This window comes from Cydia splendana, unplaced genomic scaffold (genome assembly GCF_910591565.1).
Source record: "Cydia splendana unplaced genomic scaffold, ilCydSple1.2 scaffold_92_ctg1, whole genome shotgun sequence".
NCBI lineage: Eukaryota > Metazoa > Arthropoda > Insecta > Lepidoptera > Tortricidae > Cydia > Cydia splendana.
The window spans coordinates 221229-241672 of NW_026946910.1; the positions used below are offsets into that span (position 1 = coordinate 221229).

Here is a 20444-nt window from a genome sequence, read left to right on the forward strand (position 1 = left end):
CCCTGCCAGTAGCCGCGGTGAGCGCGTGTTTTAGTGTTAAATACCGCGGAATAGTTCGGACAATTAAATAAAATGTGCGGGACAAATTCTAAATAAGCTTCTGACATGAAGCAATGGACATATTGTTGTATGTTTGTGTTTTTGCAATAATTTCTTTTGGGCCGTGTCATTGACACTTCGTAGTGCGTGAAAACCTTTTATGGACCGAGCGTGAGTCAACGAACGTTGCACCTTTGTTCGCATAAATGGGACAGATGGTTAGTACGAACTTTTGAGTGGAAATTGTGAAAATGGGAAACACCAGGTCGACGGCCACACCATCTGCGCCGAGTCAAGACATCTTGACTCAAGTCGGATAGGAGAACGTGATTGAGCAAAGTCACAACAACGTCGTCGAGCATGTTGGCACCACAAATTGGTATCTGTTCCTGCTCCTGATTGCTGTGTGTCTGGCCTTTGGGTTCCTGGTCATCAGGTACATCAATAAGGCATTCAACAAGAAGATCGAGAGACGAGCTCAGGCAATTGCTTTGAGCATGAGGAGTGTGGGGCCTACCAGCGTCGTCTGAGGAGCGCGCGTCACGTGAGTGTTGGGTAGTGCGTAATAAAAGTGCAAGTGAACGGTTTAAACATTATGATGTGCGTATAAGGAAATTTAGTTCTTACGGTAAAACTTACCTACTCGTAATATTAACGAATTACATTTAAATTGAATTGTTACCTATGGCTAAATTCACTACTCGTAATATTATTAATTATATTTTACTAAATGGCGGAAAGCCTTTCTGTATTATGCAATGAACTTAAAACTATACGCACTTACCTGTGTAAAATTGGCCCTGACCGTAGACAAGGTGAAATACTTACTATAAAGTTAGAGGAGGCTAATCTTATTGTGGATAAATATAAAAAAATAAATAACGAAGTGTCAGAACTCTTAAAAAAAGGGTTATTGCCAAATGAGGAGGTAACTTTATTTAATAAATTGTGCACGACTTTTAATACACTTCATAAGGAAATTTTGAATTATTGTCAGGGAAGTAAAGACACAAGTGACACAATGGGGGAGTCATTCGAATTAAAAACGGCCTTGAACTTGTTGCATGTAATGACCGATGAAGAAACTAATACAAAACAGCTCATCGACGGCATTGAGTATTACAGCACTATTTTAAAGAGTGACGACCAAAATAAACTTATACAGTTCGTTTTGAAAAGCAGGCTATCGCAGTCGGCCAAGTTAAAATTAAAATCCGATTATGATACATCAATCGAATTGATTCAGGACATGAGGAAAGTTTTACTACCAAAAAAATCTGCGACTGCTATTCAGAGCAAGCTGCAAACTATTAAGCAGAATAATCGAAGTGTAAAAGATTTTGGGTCCGAAATTGCAGAGTTATTTGTAGATTTGACTATTTCACAGGCCGATGGTAATTCTGACAGTTTCAAGGTTCTTAAGCCCTTGAACGAAAAATTGGCGATCAAAAAGTTCGCCGACGGTTTACGAAACCGCCGATTAAGTACTGTTATTGCAGCAAGGAATTTTGAGTCGCTAAAGGATGCGATACAGGCAGCTCAAGAGGAGGATGACTTCACCGCCGGCTCGACTTCAGGTGAAATCCTAGGTATGTCGCCACAATTTTTAACACGTGGACAACCATCTAAGGGGCCGTACCCCGGACAGTGGGAGTTTTATAATAGTAGTCGAGGACCAAGTCAACAATTCTACCCCCGAGGCGGCCGCGGCGCACAGTACAGTTACGGTCACCGCGGCGGCGGGGCTGCCACCTATCGTAGCAGCAACCGAGGCAACTCCAGGGGCATGCGAGGGCGACAGTCAGGTAATTATTCCAACAGGAATAGTAGTCAGTGGAACCGTCCGAGCATGAAAATGATGACTCAAACTGATACAGTTCCCCCGGTAAACTCAAACGACGAAAATGACGTGAATACGTTTTTTCGTGACTAAAATACTGTCAATATTAACATGCGATAGCACTTTGGTAGCTATATTTAAAGTTCAAGATTGCGATAGCCACTTTCTTATTGACAGTGGAGCGGCAATTTGCGCCATAAAATTAAAATATCTCAACCTGTTAAATATCCCATACCATAAAGAGAAGTCCACTGTAAATGGCATAGGAGGTAGCGTCGACGTATTAGGGTACGTCTATTTAGACCTAGTTGCGAACGGTGAATCATATCGTCATAAGATCTACGTTTTCGACTCACTGCCGTGTTTGGCTAATGGGATCATAGGCAATGACTTTTTATTTAGGTATAGAGGAGTCATAGATTACGACACGAGTTCATTGGCATTAAATACAAATGGAGGGTATAAAATATACTTACCCTTACTTAATATTTCTGATACAGATCTGTCTTACATTATTCCGGCCAGGTCGGAATCTATTCATTACATAAAAACAGAAATGACTGATGAATGTGTTGTGTGCACGGAAGAACTTTGTAGTGGAGTGTTTATCGCTAATACAATTGTTAAACCAGTCAATGGAACAATACCAATTAAGATTTTAAATACGACGGAACAACAAGTTGATTTGAAAAATATAACACTACAAGTAGAAAGGTTACAGAATTATGACTTATGTACGTTTAGCCCCATGCGAGGGGATGCGAATAGGGTAAAGGAATTATTTTCTCTACTAAATTTGAATCATTTGAATCCGGATGAAAAAACCTCCATAGAATGTATGTGTGCAAAATTTTCCGATGTTTTCCATCTGCCGAATGATAAGTTAACTACCACTAATATATACAAGCAAAAAATACATTTAAAGCCAAATACATCTCCAGTTTTCAAAAAACCCTATAGAATACCACATTCTCAAAAACAAGAATTAAATAAACAAATAAAAAAGTTATTACACGATGGAATTATTGAACCTACTCAAAGCGAGTGGTCAAGCCCAGTGTTACTGGTACCAAAAAAAAGTTTAGGAGGAGAAAAGAAAAAATGGAGGTTAGTTATAGACTATAGGCAACTTAACAACCAAATTCAAGATGATAAATTTCCTTTGCCAAATATTACCGAAATCCTAGATTCGTTGTCTGGATCCATTTACTTCTCTCACCTTGACCTATTCTCAGGCTACTATCAAGTATTATTAGACGAGGAAAGTAGAAAGTATACAGCCTTTTGTTCTGGCCAGTATAGGCTAACCAGGATGCCCCAAGGATTGAAGGTCTCGCCTGGAGCCTTTTCCCGGATGATAACTGTGGCTATGTCAGGGTTAAATTATGAAAAATGTTTTGTCTATTTAGACGACTTAATTGTGTTTGGTAGAAACTTAGTAGACCATAATAAAAATCTCATGGACGTGTTTTCAAGACTCCGTAAAGTAAACCTTAAGCTAAACCCTGAAAAATGCGATTTCCTTAAAAAGGAAATTCTATATCTTGGCCATGTAGTATCAGAAAAAGGTATACTACCTGACCCAGACAAATTAAAAGTTATGAATGAATATCCGATACCAAAAAACGTGGATGAAGTGAAACGTTTCGTTGCGTTCGCGAACTATTATAGGAAATTTATTCAAAATTTTGCCGAAAAAGCTTATCCACTAAACCAACTTTGTAAGAAAAACGTACACTGAGAGAAAAATCGGCCGACAAAGCACAATAAATGCTTTGTCATTTTTTTTGTTGTTGTAAGAGCAATAAGCTTTGTGGCGAAAACAAAACGAGCTTATTGCCACCGACAACTTTTTTATTGCTAACCGTAAATCAACAGTTTATTGTATCGGTAACAATATTTACATTGCTACCGGAACAACCTATGTTTCCTTTGTCATGGCCTTCATATAATATTGCTAATTTATCAACGTTAGACTTAGCTTCTACAACAAAGCATCTATATTTTGTCGTAGCGACCAAACTACTTTGCTGTTTTATCAAATCACGTGGCTTGTTACTGCAACAAAGCGTTTCTGTTTGTTCCAGTGACAATGTCACTTTGCAATGTTATCAAAGTTTTACATTGTTGCTGGAGCAAAGATTTTATCCTTTGTTGCAGGTACAAACGTACCTTGCTAATTTATTAAAGTTAGATTTTGCTTATATAACAAAGCAGTTATATTTTGTTGTTCTAACTACTTCACTTTGCTCATTTTAAAACTAAAACGATTTGTTACTGCAACAAAGCGTTTATGTTTGTTCCAGTGACAATGTCACTTTGTAATGTTATCAAAGTTTTACCTTGTTGCTGGAGCAAAGATTTTATCCTTTGTTGCAGGTACAAACGTACCTTGCTAATTTATTAAAGTTAGATTTTGCTTATATAACAAAGCAGTTATATTTTGTTATTCTAACTACTTCACTTTGCTCATTTTAAAACTAAAACGATTTGTTGCTGCCACAAAATGTTTTTTTTTGTTCCAGTTACAATATCACTTTGCAATGTTAACAAAGATTTACCTTGTTGCTGGAGCAAAGATTTTATCCTTTGTTGCAGGTACAATGTGCCTTGCTAATAGGGCTTGCAATTCGAATATTCGAATATTCGAATTTGTCGAATATTCGGCCTGTTTTGATATTCGAATATTCGGCCGCTCAGGTTTCGAATATTCGAATATTTTTTATTACTATAAAAAATCTATTTAATCCGCTGCAGTTACAGTTTCTGTGTGTTTTCCGGGTATTTACAGACTTACAGTGAATGAGTAATGGTAGGTACCCAAATACGAAGGAAATAATATTTTTACTGTATTCCTCTCGATAGACTTCGTGAATACAGTGAAACCTAACTCAATTTGAAAGAAAACGAAATCAAAAAGTATGTTATTTTTACGGTGCATAAGTTTTAAGTTAAAGGGTCATTCTGTTTATTAAGAATAAACCTTGCCCGCACTTATCGCAATTCTGAAATTTGATCATACCAAATCTGCCCAAGTGCCCAACTATTACGGTGCATAAGTTTTAAGTTAAAGGGTCATTCTGTTTATTAAGACTAAACCTTGCCCGCACTTATCGCAATTCTCAAATTTGATCATACCAAACCTGCCCAAGTGCCCAACTAGGTAATCTAACTATGCACCTTTAGCTGACAAATAATCCAGTAGTCAACTAACTTTTTCCCTTAAATATTCCAATATTATATAATTAAGCCGACCATTAATTAAGGCCTCTGAGTGACTACAAGTTAATTTAAATCAGAAAATAATTACCTACTAAAAAAAAATTCTTACATACCTAGGTTTGGTTTAGATGATTAAAGTTATATTATTGCACTCAACGGCGCATTTATAATAAAAGTTTTATCTAGAAATATTGAATACGTCTTATTTTGGCGTTTTACTTGTTTTTATAAATGTGGGCATCTCATTGTAGGATGATAAAATCTAGTCAATTAAGTGGATTTCTGCAAAATATCATTAGTTTTAGCAATATGTGAAATAAGCTTTTGAATAAAACGATAATAAACCGATTTCTCGTTCTTTTTCTTATTTTTTATAATATTCGAATAATTATTCGAATATTCGAATATGTCGTCAGAAAAAGTCGAATATTCGAATACCTGAAAGTTTCGAATATTTGCAAGCCCTACTTGCTAACTTATCAAAGTTAGATTTAGCTTATATAACAAAGCAGTTATTTTTTGTTGTTCTTACAACATCACTTTGCTCATTTTTAAAATAAAACGATTTGTTGCTTCCACAAAATGTTTTTGTTTGTTCCAGTTACAATATCACTCTGTAATTTAATCATAGCCCAACATTGTTGCTGAAACTAGGTGATTTTCTTTTATTGCACTAACAAAGTGCCATTGTTATTATATTCAAATATGACTTAGTTTTTATAACAAAGCAGTGTATTTTACTGAAGTTAGACTTTGTTGCTACGAACGTTACTAAGGTAGGTACACTCGACGTCAAATCAAGACTTTAACAAGATATAAGTTTACGACCAATTTAAGCACTAATACATCATTTCCCGCCCCGATTTCTATTCATTTCATAACCGAATATTGGAAACTCGAATAACCGGTTGTTACGGTTATTTTCGGTTATAAATTCTATGAATTTATCTTCTTTTTTGGCTGTGACACCTGTGACTATAATTTTTGTCATTCGTGTACTTAACGAAAATGTACCAAATTTACTTCCCTATTTATGAAATACATATTTTGATTGAATATTGTATCACGTCCAAGGTCATATTTTAACTTTTACTGTATTTTGTGTGCGTTATTAAATAATTACAACCGGCCGAGTGCGAGTCAGACTCGCGCACGAAGGGTTCCGTACCATTACGCAGAAAACAGCAAAGAAATCAAGTTTGTTGTATACCCTACTTCAACTGTCTAGCTATCACGGTTTATGAGTTACAGCCTGGGGACAGACAGACCGACGGACAAACAGACGGACTGCGGAGTCTTAGTAATAGGGTCCTGTTTTTACCCTTTGGGTACAGAACCCTAAAAACGAAGACTTACACTCACATTCCTTAATACTGTACATTTATTGTCGTAATTTTGTAATTATATTATTGTAATAAAGTTTATCATTTTTTGTCGAGATTCGAGAATAACCGTAACCGATTATAAACGATTATTTTTCGGGCATAACCGTAACCGAAACCGGTTATGAAGAGCCCATCAACGTGCACACTAGCGCCACTGCTAAATAATGGTGATTATTTAAATTTAACGAAAGATATTTAAAAAAAGGGGGCCGCTACGTACTGTATTTTGTATTTAAATACCTTTTGAATACATCAGACTAGGTTTTATGTTGCTGGATTCGTCGATCTAGGAACTCAAAACAAAAACGGTTGTTTTAACTTTGGACGCATAGATTGACGAATCCAGCAACAGATCTTTCGTTAAATTTAAATAATCACGATTATTTAGCAGTGGCGCTAGTGTGCACGTTGATGGGCTCTGAAGTTTGGCCGGTTATTGCATTTCCTAATCATGAGTGAAGTGAGTAATCGAGCATCACTCAAATCGAACCTTTACATCAAAAATGTCAAAAACAATTTCCCTCTTTAATAATTTTTTAAAAGTTAAAGGCACAAACTTATTCTGCCATTTAATTCAGTACCATTCAATATATAATATACTTGGTAAAGAAGATCTAGTCAGTAGAAAAAGGCGGCAAATTTGAAAAATGTAGGCGCGAAGGGATATCGTCCCATAGAAACTTTGAATTTCGCGCCTTTTTTTACTGACAAGATTTGCTTGACCAGCTTTAGTTTGTCAAAGGACTGCCGCATTTCAAAGATAGACAGAGAGAATCATACTACCTTTGTCTTGTATTAGCACCCAAAAGAAATGGATGAGTATAGTTTTTTTTTGTTCTTATTTACTGACAATTTGACAATTTGGTTTGACCAACTATACTTAATTATGCAATAAAAAATAATAATTGTGCAATATAAGCTGTATGAACACGGATGAGATAAGTTGTTATTAAGTTAATATTACTGTATTGTTTTTTATTTCCCGTCCGCTAAAACAGGACAGTAATAGTTAGTTTTTTTTTTTTGAGTTTTACAATAAAGAAGAATTTGCCGTACTATTTTTGCTACAATACGGAGAACATTTCCGAGCACATTGGAAAAATTGATTTTTTTAATGCATTTGCGATAATTTTACGCGAGTGTACAAGATTTAATTCGTCACAAATTTAATTTGTCAATTCGACAACCTACCGAAACTAACTTTGTAAAAATGGCAACTCGCGGGCACGGGCGGGGTACGGGGTAAGGGGTATGTATGTTGTCGTTTCGTTTAGTTTTTTTGTCTTCAAATACGAATGTCAACGGTAGAGAATGGACGCGCGCCTATATTACTTAGTGCTACGATTCGATGACCAAGTAAAGTGCTTTTATTATGAAAAGTGCAAAATGGACATAACTAGTTTTCTTGACAGTGCCGGGCTGACACATTTGTCGCAGCGTATGGTGGGTAAGTGTTTATTTATTCTTATGAATGTTATAAATATGAAAGTGAGTTTTTATGTTTATTTGATACTCTTTTATTCACGCATTAACTTTTCAACGGATCATCAAGACCATTTTCGTTTTTCTGCTAAAACATACTGCGTTCGATCGGGTCGGATCGGAAGGCAAGCGGTGGGCCCTGAGGCCCCTGAGCTCCCGCGTAGGCCGCCCCACGTGCAGCGCTCCATCGCCGCGGACCTCGCCTCGCCGCGATCCCAAGGTGACACTTCGACAGGCGCCTCTTCATAGCAGAGGAGGAGATTTTAAGTAAGTATCTTTATAATATTTAAAACTTTCGCGATAGACGCGAGATATATGTATCTTTAGTTAAGCGGCCCATATTAGGATATCAGCATAAGCTGCATAAGACCATATCATATTTGGCATATCACGATTACACGCCTATTATCACACGTTTCACGATAACAGCTACCTTGGTTGGCAGGTAGGTACATAAATAATCCTGACACCTTGACGTATTTATGTAACTATGTAATGTGGTGACTGCGTTCAGTCTCGCTACCTTAACGACAGCTCCGTAGACACGGTCGCCACTCACCATCGGTTCTACGAGTTATGTAAAAAATATAAAAGATTTAAAATTTGAAATAACATGTTTTGTATTAATGGATTTTCTTTAAAATGAGCTTCTTAACTGCATTTTACGTGTAAGTTTCTGGACTTTTGTAATGCCACCTGCTAGGGTCTGTGCGGAAAGAGAAGAGTCGTCGTGAAATGTATGGGCTCCCCTACATTTCACGACTCTTCTCTTTCCGCACAGACTCTATTTACTTGTTATTGTGACAAAAGTCTTAATTTAATTTAATTTGTTATTGTTTTTGGTTTTGGGTTTGTTTGTTTTGTATAACTTGCGATGCTCACTGATTTACTTTTATTTTAGTAAGTATATATTCTCATGAAGTGAAATGTACAATTTCTTTTGAGAAAATAAAGTTCTTTAAGCATAATACAGAATTCTTAAAATTATTTTTTTTTTTCAGAACGCCCCTTTTATGAATGACCCCGGACTGTTCTCTCCAAGGTCAAGCGCATGCAGCAGCCCAGTGCCAGTAGCTTTGCCTGAAAGGCAAAGTATATTAATTCTAGGACCAAATGGAACTCTTGAGGTATGTATTTTGAATCTTAATCCTTAAAAAAAGAATTCTGGGTGGGTAACGGAAATTTGGTGGGTAAAGATTTTAAATCATTTGAACAGCTTGGCAGATATTTCTGCCGGTGACTGTACCTACCTAACAATTTCTTTTTCAGGGTACTCCATTAGAGATCAGACCAAGTGTACAGCCCACTATACAACAGATCACACCTGTGCAACCACCTACGATACCGGCCACACCTGTGCAGCCTCCACAGCCTCCACAGGCGTTGCAAGATTATAATAGGGAAGGATACTTCGAACCAAAGGTAAAAACTGTTTTCATTAGTCTTAAGAGGATATTCCGCGTTAAAATGGAAAATCTGCCTTTTATTTTTATTAAAACACTTTTCAGTCTTGAAATCACCAAAAACGCAACGTTGCCAGCTAAGTCCGAGTCCAAGTGTCCCCTAAGCGATATTTTGGTAATTTTTGTGATTATGGAATTTTTAATTTTCACAATAGGATTGTGAACTATAAATATAAACTAAATTTTCCATATTGAATGCTCATACACACACACACACACACATAATCACGCCTATATTCCCGGATGGGGTAGAGTGGTAGACAGAGCGTTAGAGGTCACATCATGCCACTTTTGACAAAGTTTTGAGGCTTATGATATCATCAAAATCGGCACGCGGTGACAGGTTATCAGTCTATCGCCCACGGTCCAATCCATGTCCCTTTACTGATTTTTACAGTAGGTATGCCCGGGAAAAAAAAGCAGCTGGAACATTCTATGTTTATCTTTGTCTCCCAGCCCAGCATGAAAGTTAAGCTATTGGTCATAATGTATGTATAGGTAATGTATTATAAATGGTTGCATTTGATTGTTTTGCAGTTGGTGAGGAACAAGCAAATTCAACCGCGTTGCTGGGAATTGTTGTTGTATCGAAAAAAAAAGTGTGGAGGCTGTCAAGGCACGAGGCAAGCACTGGTTTCCTGGCGCGCGTTGCAGCAGCGTCAGAGATTGCCACATATTGCCCTCAACAAGAGGCATTCAACCTCTCAAAAGGCATAGAATCAACCATACATACTTCCGGTCGGACCTTCATGGGCTAATATACATACGTATGAAATTGTTACCACTGCTGGAGGGCTAAGATATCAAGTATCCACCATTTGTGAGACTATAAAGGTGACGTATAATTTATACTGGGCATTGGACTTAGCGTACCCTAAGGTAGCTGCACCTTGTTGGATGTTTATCCAACGGGCCATATTTAAGATGAAATCTAAGTTTGACTCTGAAGGAGTTCCATTAAGAGCTTTCGCTATTAAATTCGCTTGATTAAACTTTTGAACGCCTTTTGATAAGTGTCTCGCGCCATTAAACTAATTTACTAATAAACCTTATTTGATAATACCTAGCTTGATACAGTAGCGTTGACATTAACACGGCGTTCTTGACGTCCAAGGGGATAAAGCAGCTACACTTTCTTTGCACGAATATTGTAGAAAAAAGGAAAATGACTACTTGTGCGGTATGCAACACTTCCTTTGGCAGTTTTATTCGGTTGAGGAAGCACATGGCTTTTTATCATAAATAAGTTACAACTTTGATGATCATTACTTTGCATACCGTGATCAAGATGCTCCTTCCGAAGATGAGCCCGTATATCTTGATTATGACACTATGCAGTATCATTTTCCTTGCAATCTCATCAATATGAGTCATGGTGGGCTGACTATGAAAGATGTTTTTTGCGTAAGCCATTGTAATGTAATTAAGTGTACTCATTACTACTGTTACTGTTCCGATTAAAGGATCCGGCATATTGAAAGCAGTTTTGCCGCTGTACTAATAAACCATTCCTCCTATACACGCTGATGTTGGTCTCTGACGCGTCGGTCACATGCAGGAATAAACACAATGCTCTATGAGACGCCGCAAAGCGACGCTGATAGATCTGCCGCGCAGACATGAGTATCGCTGTGCGGTGTCCCATACCTACAACATTGTTTATTGGTACGCTTGACCGATACCAGCGTTAGCAGGAAATCAACCCTTAAAAACGCAACTGTCCGCAACCGCGTTTGACCCGCTTTACTACAGCCATTATGACAGTTTGCGCGGCCCCACAGGGTCATTGACGTCATTGTATAACTTCAACCCAATCCGGAAAACAACGCAAATGTATGGTCTAAATAAACTAAAGCTGACACTCGGCTCATACGTTTCCGTTGTTTTTCAATTAGCAACAACCCTTTCGGCTCGGCCACGACATTCAGTGCTTTGCGACGGCGGCAGCGATAACCATAGGTTGGAGCGAAACAGCGATCGGACCTTTCGTTCCCACCTATGGTTGTCGCTGCCGCCGTCGCAAGTCGCTCAACTCAGCTCAGCTCTCAAACTGCGCCGCCGCGCGCTGTTTCTGCCTTGCTTTTTAGTGTGCCGGAGCCTTAATAAAGAAAATAATAATTATTATCTATGTGGACTTTAGAGTGGTCCAAAAAACGCTTTTTTTATTTTTGAATGTGCTGTTATTTGAGGTCGGTAATATTGTAGGTAGGTACATGTAACAAAGGACCATGTTATGTTATTTTCTAGAGGCCTGGGGCCTCAACTGCTGTTACTTAATTACTTAGTGATTAGTTAAAGTATCTTTGAAATAAATACACATTAATGTACAAGTTAATGTTTTATTCACTATTTTTGCATTTCCCTCCTATCATAAACATAGAGGGCAAATTTCTTTTTAATCACCGCCAATTAATTGTTTTATTTAAATAGTTTCTAGTAATGTAAGTAATTGTTTTAGTCATTACATAACGTCGCGTTGTTTTAAGCTGTCAACTCTGTAAACATAGTATTTTAGCTATGTATTGCAACTAACCAGTTGTGCCTACCTTACCAAACGTCTTCAGGGGCCGATATTATAAGGGGGCAGCTGTAAGTTTACAAGCGGAGGAGAACAATTTACAAGCGGAAGTCTCTTTCTATCTTCTTCTGCTAGAAAGAGACTTCCGCTTGTCTGCGCTAGTAGTTGTATCCATGAACAGAAAGCGCTGTTATAGCTATAGCAATAAAATAATGGCAGCTAAAATTATGAATAATCCTTTAAAATATTGCAAGATATATATTTTGTTTATTTCACTGTCTGATAATGTAGATTCAGGCTCTCATTAAAGGCTATTTAGTGTTTATTATTTATCTGTCAGATTTAAAAAGTTTATTAGGTACCTTAATGAATAATGCTATTTGCGAAAGTATATATAAAAAAAAATGTATTAAGTATTGTTCATATCTAAGGCATAACACAAAACTAAACAACTTGCATGATTTTTGAAGAATACTTTTTCATACATTTTATAATTTAAGCTGCCTTTTTCTCATCGCTATGATGACAGTCTGAAGAGTGAGTGACTATTGATTGGGTAGCACCCAACAGATTTGTTGGAATAGCTAACTAAATGCTGTGTTTACAGATCAGTGTGGACAGCTTAGCAACATGTTATTGGTATTAATTACAGTTGCTGGCATATTAAAAAGTAGCTTGCTCTCACATAATATAGGTATATTGTGTCACTGTAGCAATACATTGTGAGACACACATAATATAATATTGTTGTCACTGAAAATTAAAAATGAAAATGAAAAAATGTTTATTCGGTTTTAGAATTACAATTACTTATACAATTGTATGTTGGCGCCTCTTTTTAAGTAACAAATACCTGTGTTAAGAGGCACTCTGAAAACAAAAATGTTGTCAATTTCACAGCAGATCTGTGACTGCAAAACTGTATCACTATAGCAATATGTTGTGTGACACGCATATATTGTTGTCACTCTGACAACATAAATGTTGTCGATATGGCTACATAACTATATCACTATAACAATATGTTGTGTGGCACGCATATATTGTTGTCACTCTGACAACAAAAATGTTGTCGGTTTGGCTGCAAAACTGTGTCATTATAGCAATATGTTGTGCGACACGTATATATTGTTGACAGTCTGACAACATAAATCTTGTCTATTTGGCAGCGGAGCTGTATCACTGTAACGATACATTGTGCGACACACATAATATCGTCAGGTGACAAGCAAAACTCACTAATTACCACCACAAGTTCATAGCCATAGTGAACCATATTAGTACTAAAAGAAGGTCGATTTTTGTTTATTTTTTTTTAGTAATTAGTGACTTTTGCTTGTCACCTGACGATATATTGAATATATTAATATATTGATATTGATATATTTAATATATTTAGTGTGTCTCACAATGTATCGCTACAGTAACACCGTCCGCTGCCAAATAGACAACATTTATGTTGTCAGACTGACAACAATATAAGCGTGTCACATAACATATTGCTATAGTGGCACAGTTTTGCAGCCAAATCGACAACATGTTTGTTGTCAGACTGACAACAATATATGCGTGTCACACAACATATTGCTATAGTGACACAGTTATCTAGCCAAATCGACAACATTTATGTTGTCAGTCTGACAACAATATATGCGTGCCACACAACATATTGCTATAGTGACACAGTTATGTAGCCAAATCGACAACATTTATGTTGCCAGACTGACAACAATATATGCGTGCCAGACAACATATTGCTATAGTGACACAGTTATATAGCCAAATCGACAACATTTATTTTGTCAGACTGACAACAATATATGCGTGTCACACAACATATTGCTATAGTGACACAGTTATGTAGCCAAATCGACAACATTTATGTTGTCAGTCTGACAACAATATATGCGTATCACACAAAATATTGCTATAGTGACACAGTTTTGCAGCCAAATCGACAACAATTATGTTGTCAGACTGACAACAATATATGCGTATCACACAACATATTGCTATAGTGACACAGTTATATAGCCAAATCGACAACATTTATGTTGTCAGTCTGACAACAATATATGCGTATCACACAAAATATTGCCACAGTGACACAGTTTTGCAGCCAAATCGACAACATTTATGTTGTCATACTGACAACAATATATGCGTATCACACAAAATATTGCTATAGTGACACAGTTTTGCAGCCAAATCGACAACATCTTTGTTGTCACACTGACATCAATATGTCACAAAACTTGTTTTGATTATATGACAACGTTGTACACATTGCTATAGTGACACAGCTCTACTGTCAAATTAACAAAGTTTTTTGTTGTCAGAGTGACAACAATTAATCACAAAATTTGTTTTGACTTTATGACAACGTTGTATACATTGTTAATAGACATTGTGTTCTGGACAATTGTAAAAGTTGTTGCAGAATGTTGTTATATCAACAATAAACTAGCGACAATAAAAACGTTAACTCAATAGCAATGTAACAATGTGGGTTGTGTGGCGTTAAAGTTTTATTGTTAGATCAACAGTATTTTTCTCTCAGTGTAGAGTTTAATTGGAACGCGCAGTGTCAAAAGTCATTTGAAAGTTTAAAGGAATCTCTTCTCACGCCTCCAGTTCTTTCATATCCCGATTTATCAGAGAATAACAATTTTATTTTGCAAACAGATGCTAGTGGTTACTCTCTTGGCGCGATTTTGGCAAACAGCGATGGAAGACCGGTAGCATACACAAGTAGGGGTCTCAATAAGGCCGAACTAAACTATCCTACCATACAAAAGGAGCTTTTGGCGATTGTGTGGTCCATAAAATATACTGGCGGCCATATTTATATGGCAGAAAATTTAAAATTCAAACTGACCACAGACCCTTGATATATTTGTTTAACTTAAGAGACCCATCGAGTAGACTATTAAAATTTAGACTGGCGTTAGAAGAGTATGACTTCACTATCGAGTATGTAAAAGGGAAAAACAATGCGGCTGCAGACGCGTTGTCCCGTATAAAAATGACGTCAGATGAATTGAAAGAGATGCATGTAAGTGTTATTAATGTAATGACTAGATCAAAGTATAAACAAATCATGAAACAGAACTCTAGCAATTCGTCGGCTGTAACTGATTCTAGAAGCGATTGGCCTGATCATCCAAAAGTGATAGAATTAAGTAAAAAACCGTCGAATTCGGTAGAATTATTGTTCAGTACTAGCCAAGAACTTGTAAAACAAGGTTTAAAAAATGAAGTCAAGTATAAAAGTAAGACATTGTGCTACATGCCTGCCAAAATGGCAATTTATATAAACTCACACGCTCAATCACAAATATCGCGAGCCGACTTTGTGAGAGAACTTGAGGTATTCTGCAAGACATGTCATGTCGAGCGAATATATATAATAAAAAGTAAAAATAATTATGTTTTTGTTAATAAACTAGCGCAAGAAATAAATAAAACAAAGGATTGGACCGGTCCGTCATTATGCATATTAAGAGATGTTATAAAAATAACTGACAATGATGACAAACAAGTTATACTTAACGATTTTCACTTATTACCTACGAGTGGCCACGCAGGTACAAGGAGAATGATAAATAATATTAAAAAATATTACTTTTGGTCGGGTTTAGAACGCGACGTAAAACACTATGTAGAGCAATGTAACACATGTAAAAAACAAAAATACACGTGTTACACCAAGGAACCAATGGTCATAACGACCACTGCAGATTCAGCATTTGATAAGATATATTTAGATTTAGTAGGGCCCCTAGATAAGGATAGTTATAATTATTCGTATATTTTAACTCTACAGTGCGAGTTATCGAAATATGTAGAGACGTATCCACTGACTACTAAAACGACAACGGAAGTAGCTAAAGCATTAGTAAATAATTTTATCCTTAGGTATGGTATTCCCTTAGAGATTGCAACTGACCGAGGTACAGAATTCATCTCTAACGTTATGATGGAGGTTTGTAACTTACTCAAAATCAATAAAATACAATCTACAGCTTACCACCACGAAAGTATTGGCTCGTTAGAAAATTCCCACAAACATTTGGCTACCTTTTTGCGCATCCAAACCGATTGTCACCCAGAATCATGGAGTGATTGGCTCCCTTATTGGTCATTTTCATATAATACTTCAGTCCATTCCGAAACTAAATACACCCCGTACGAACTAGTGTTTGGTAAAAAGTGCACTTTGCCAAGCAATTTATTAACTAAAGTTGACCCTCTGTACAATCATAATAGTTATCCGTGTGAGTTACGATACAGACTACAACTTTCTCAAAAAGAGGCCAAGGAAAATTTAATTAAGAGTAAAATAGTACGTAAGTCAAAATATGACAAAAATATTAATCCTGTAACATATAAGAAAAATGATTTAATATTAATTAAAAATGAAAATCGACTTAAGATGGATCCATTGTATTCGGGACCCTATGTAGTTGTAAGAGATTTAACGCCTAATGTAGAAATAGAAAAAGATGGAAAAATAGATATCGTTCACAAAAACAGAACGAAATTGTATAAATCAGTATACTTAATAGTAAAAAAAAAAAACCTTCCCTAATATGAAAGTTTTTTTTTCTCTTGTGAATGGGAGGTGTAGAGGTGTAAGTATAGCACGTAAGTACTAATGTTTATATGTGTGTAATCTCTAGTATATAAGGCTAACGTACTCCAAATAAAGAGAGTTCATCTATGACTTTCGTTGTTATCACTTGTCTCCAACTCCCGTCCCTACACCAGCCTCAGATATGTAATTTATTTGCTGCACAGTTTTCATTTCAGAGGATGTAACGTGTGAAGTACCTAAGTGACACGAATCCAGAACGATTTTAGGATCTGTATTTATTGACGTTGTGACTGTGTGATTCCATACTTAAAAACATTGGATATCCATTCAAGGATCTGGACCGAAAGGGATACCTGAAACTTTTATTGTCAAATGTGTATCTAGCTTAATTACGTCATTGCAGATTATTTATTTATAAGTAATGACTCATTGAATTATGGCCAATTTCCAAGAGTTGCCAACTTTTCCAAAGTTGTTCCGATTCATAAATATTATGATAATACACTAGTTTCCAATTACCAATCAATTTCAATCCATTCAAAAGTGTTTGAGTCTCTGGTATGATCATTCATTGAGTTACACTTTAGGCAAATTATAACTGATCACCAGCACAAGGTTGCCAGAGCTAGGCCCACATGTAGTTAACAATTTGATGTATTTTCCCGAATATGTCGTTGAAGCTATCAATGATCAGACGTATAAAACACCGATTATAGCAAGGCTTTTGGTCGCGTTTCTCATTCCATTCTTTACTTATCACAAAATTGACTCATTAAGATATTTATGGTCTCTTCTCCCGTGGTTAAAATCATATTGAGATCAAGGAGCTAATACGAAACATTAGTTCCCGAGTTCTGCAGGGATCTCAGGTTGGTGCAATCGTATTGAATATTTTTATTATTTATATTCCAAATAGTTTTGTATATTTCTGCCCGCGTCTATACGCCGACGATTTATAGTTTGCTAGACAAATTCCTACACCTGGTTACGTGGAACTTTAGTAAAGCGGCCTATACAGAGTAAATCAATAGTCTACGCTGAGAACTCCACACAGTCGAATATCATAAAATGTTTACATATGAAATTTACAACAAATTTGAACTGTATACATTCGTTCTACCACAACCACAGACCAACCCCTATAGACATAGCTTATAGGACGACTCGCGGCCTCCACTCGTGCGAGCAATAGCGCTTATAAAATATTTCACGCGCGCCGCTCCGATCAGTTGCGTCCAAATTCACGACCTGTTAACAGTGTGCGCGTGTTTACGAAAATAAATCGCAATTTATTCAAATCATGGGATTTTGCAGTGTGAAATGGTGTGGCAAGTCATCTAAGACTTCCAGTTATAAAACAGATGGAATAACATTCCACAGGTAAGTCAAAATCACTATTTTGTTGAAAATTATTTCTTGTCCGCGGGGTTCATTTTATACTGGTCAATATGGTTGTACTGAGCGGCAGTGAAGTAGCCCGTCCTTTTCCGTCAACTTGAAAATGCAATGTGCTATCCCTTTCACGTCAACAACTAGTGATGTGACGGTGATGGTTTTGTCAATTGCGGTAAATTCGTGCTTTCGCTCGAACCATATTGTACCATTTTAAGAAATGTAAAAGATAATTGTGATTCTCTTTCATTTTTAATTGAGAATGAGTTGAGAATAAATAAAATTGATCTGTAAAATCTATAGTTTTAATTAGGTAGTTGGTAGTTTATCTTAGTGGGTAGATTAGATTAGATTAGATTCATTTATTTCTTGTTGTAAATATACATTAAATTTCACACGTCAAAATAGAATGCATTTCACAAAAAGATCGTCACAACAAAAAATATCAATAATAATAATCTAAAAACAATAAAATAACAGTAATACAATATAAAACGACTTTCTATAAAATAGAAAAGAGTAGGTAAAATGTAAAAATCAGTCAAATTATAAAGAATATAAAAAATAAAAATGTCCAAAAATAATAATAAAAATATTTAAAATATACGACTAGCCTAGGTAATGTCTAAAGGTCAAAATTAATATATTACAATAATAGGAAATGTATGTCAATTGTTACTAATTTATAAAAATTTAAAATATACTTATTAAAAAATTAAATAGTCAAGATTTTATTCTTTATATTCTTTGGTATTTGGTATATATTATGTAGTATGTAGTTTAGTTTTTAGTTAGTAGTACCATTATTGAGGTAGCATCAAAATAAGAAAATGATCATATTTTAGCAGGTTTTCAGAGCAACGCCCATGTGACATTCTCCTAGTTGCAAGCGCCATTAGTTAGTAGTATAGTTTCCATAGGCTGCGTTTGCCACCAAAGTGTATTTTTGAAATTCATGATTGATTTATTAATAATAAATGAATGATGTAATTTTTTTTAAGAAGCCAGGTGAGCAGTTAGGTCACGAGATGGACCTGATGATGAACTTTGAAGAAGTGCAAGGGAACTCGGTGATGGTTTGTGATAAACACATGTTGTGTGGCTTTGTTAGAATCCTCTAGGTGAGCAGTACGGTGGGGGGGGGGGGGGGGGCACGAGATGGACCTGATGATGAACTTTGAAGAAGTGCGAGGGAACTCGGTGTTGGTTTGTGATAGACACATGTTGTGTGGGTTTATTAGAATCCTCTAGGTGAGCAGTAAGGTGGGGGGCCACGAGCTGGACCTGATGATGAACTTTGAAGAAGTGCGAGGGAAATCGGTGTTGGTTTGTGATAGACACATGTTGTGTGGGTTTATTAGAATCCTCTAGGTGAGCAGTAAGGTCTTGGGTCACGAGATGGACCTGATGATGAACTGAAATGGACTCCGACGAAATGTGAAATTTATTACACATGTATATTATTTTATATTTGTTTATGTTATTGCCGTAACCAAACTAATTTTACAGATGTGCTGGGATCATATACAAAATTGTCGCGTCGGTTTATTCGTAAACGTAGGTACTTAGATGCTTTAAATAGATTATGAATGGTTGTTTAGTATGAATTAGACTAGGAAAATAATACAGTATTTTTCATTAGCATGCATGCATTGGTGTATAGCGGCTTTTGCCTTTGTGTCAGTGACGTGGTGCCTCAACGGTACTACTGTAGAAAACAGCGTTAATAAAAACTGAATATCTGAGAGACCGAGCTTTGCACAGCAAACATAAAAAATCTAAAATGCGCGTTTTCCTAGAGTTAAAACGCCTCGCCTCCGTAAACCCCCATATAGCAAATTTCATCGAAATCGTTACAGTTTTTCTTATGTTTACAATCTTAGCTCATTAATAATATGCAAAGTAACATTTTTAGATACATTTTTAAAGTACCTAATGAATGATTATATTGTATGAATATTCTGAAGTAATTAATCTGTGGACTTTATTGATAACAATTATTTTACCGCAACAGATTACGGTACCATTGGTACCAGTACCACTGCAAGTAATGAACATGTCCCATCCCTACGCTTACACGTGTCAGCGCGCCACGACCAATCGCAACGCCGGGAGCACCCCTCCCGCGCCTCACAGTTTGGTGATTTGCGTCGCGAACAAAATGGCCAATATTAGGTTTCTAGTCGGGTGTTCTGTGACCACAACGCTAGAGAGTAATTTAGTAGTGTCCGACCGAAGGTTCGGTTTCGGTTTCGGTTTCGGCCAGTTTCGGCCAAAAAATCATGTTTCGGCTGTAGTTTCGGTTTCGGCCAAAAAACGGCCGAACCTTACGGCCGGGCCGAAACTTACGAAATGGTACTTCGTACTATGAAACTAAACTATAAGACAAAGACCAAAAGTTGGGGAATAAGTAGGATAACAATATTAATATAACCTCTACCTACATAATTATACTGATTAATGTATAGGTACAGAAATTAATTGGTTTATTATAAAACACAATTCC

The 20444-nt window shown here is 36.4% G+C and overlaps 1 protein-coding gene across 1 annotated transcript; it reads left to right on the forward strand.

Annotated features, from left to right (window-relative positions):
* Positions 1-493: 493 nt before the first annotated feature.
* LOC134805953 (uncharacterized) lies at positions 494-19059 on the forward strand. Its single transcript, XM_063779134.1, has 4 exons — positions 494-1924; positions 8970-9095; positions 9238-9390; positions 18940-19059. The coding sequence occupies exons 1-4, from the start codon at positions 770-772 to the stop codon at positions 19057-19059; spliced, it is 1554 nt and encodes a 517-aa protein (XP_063635204.1). The 5' UTR covers positions 494-769.
* Positions 19060-20444: the final 1385 nt, after the last annotated feature.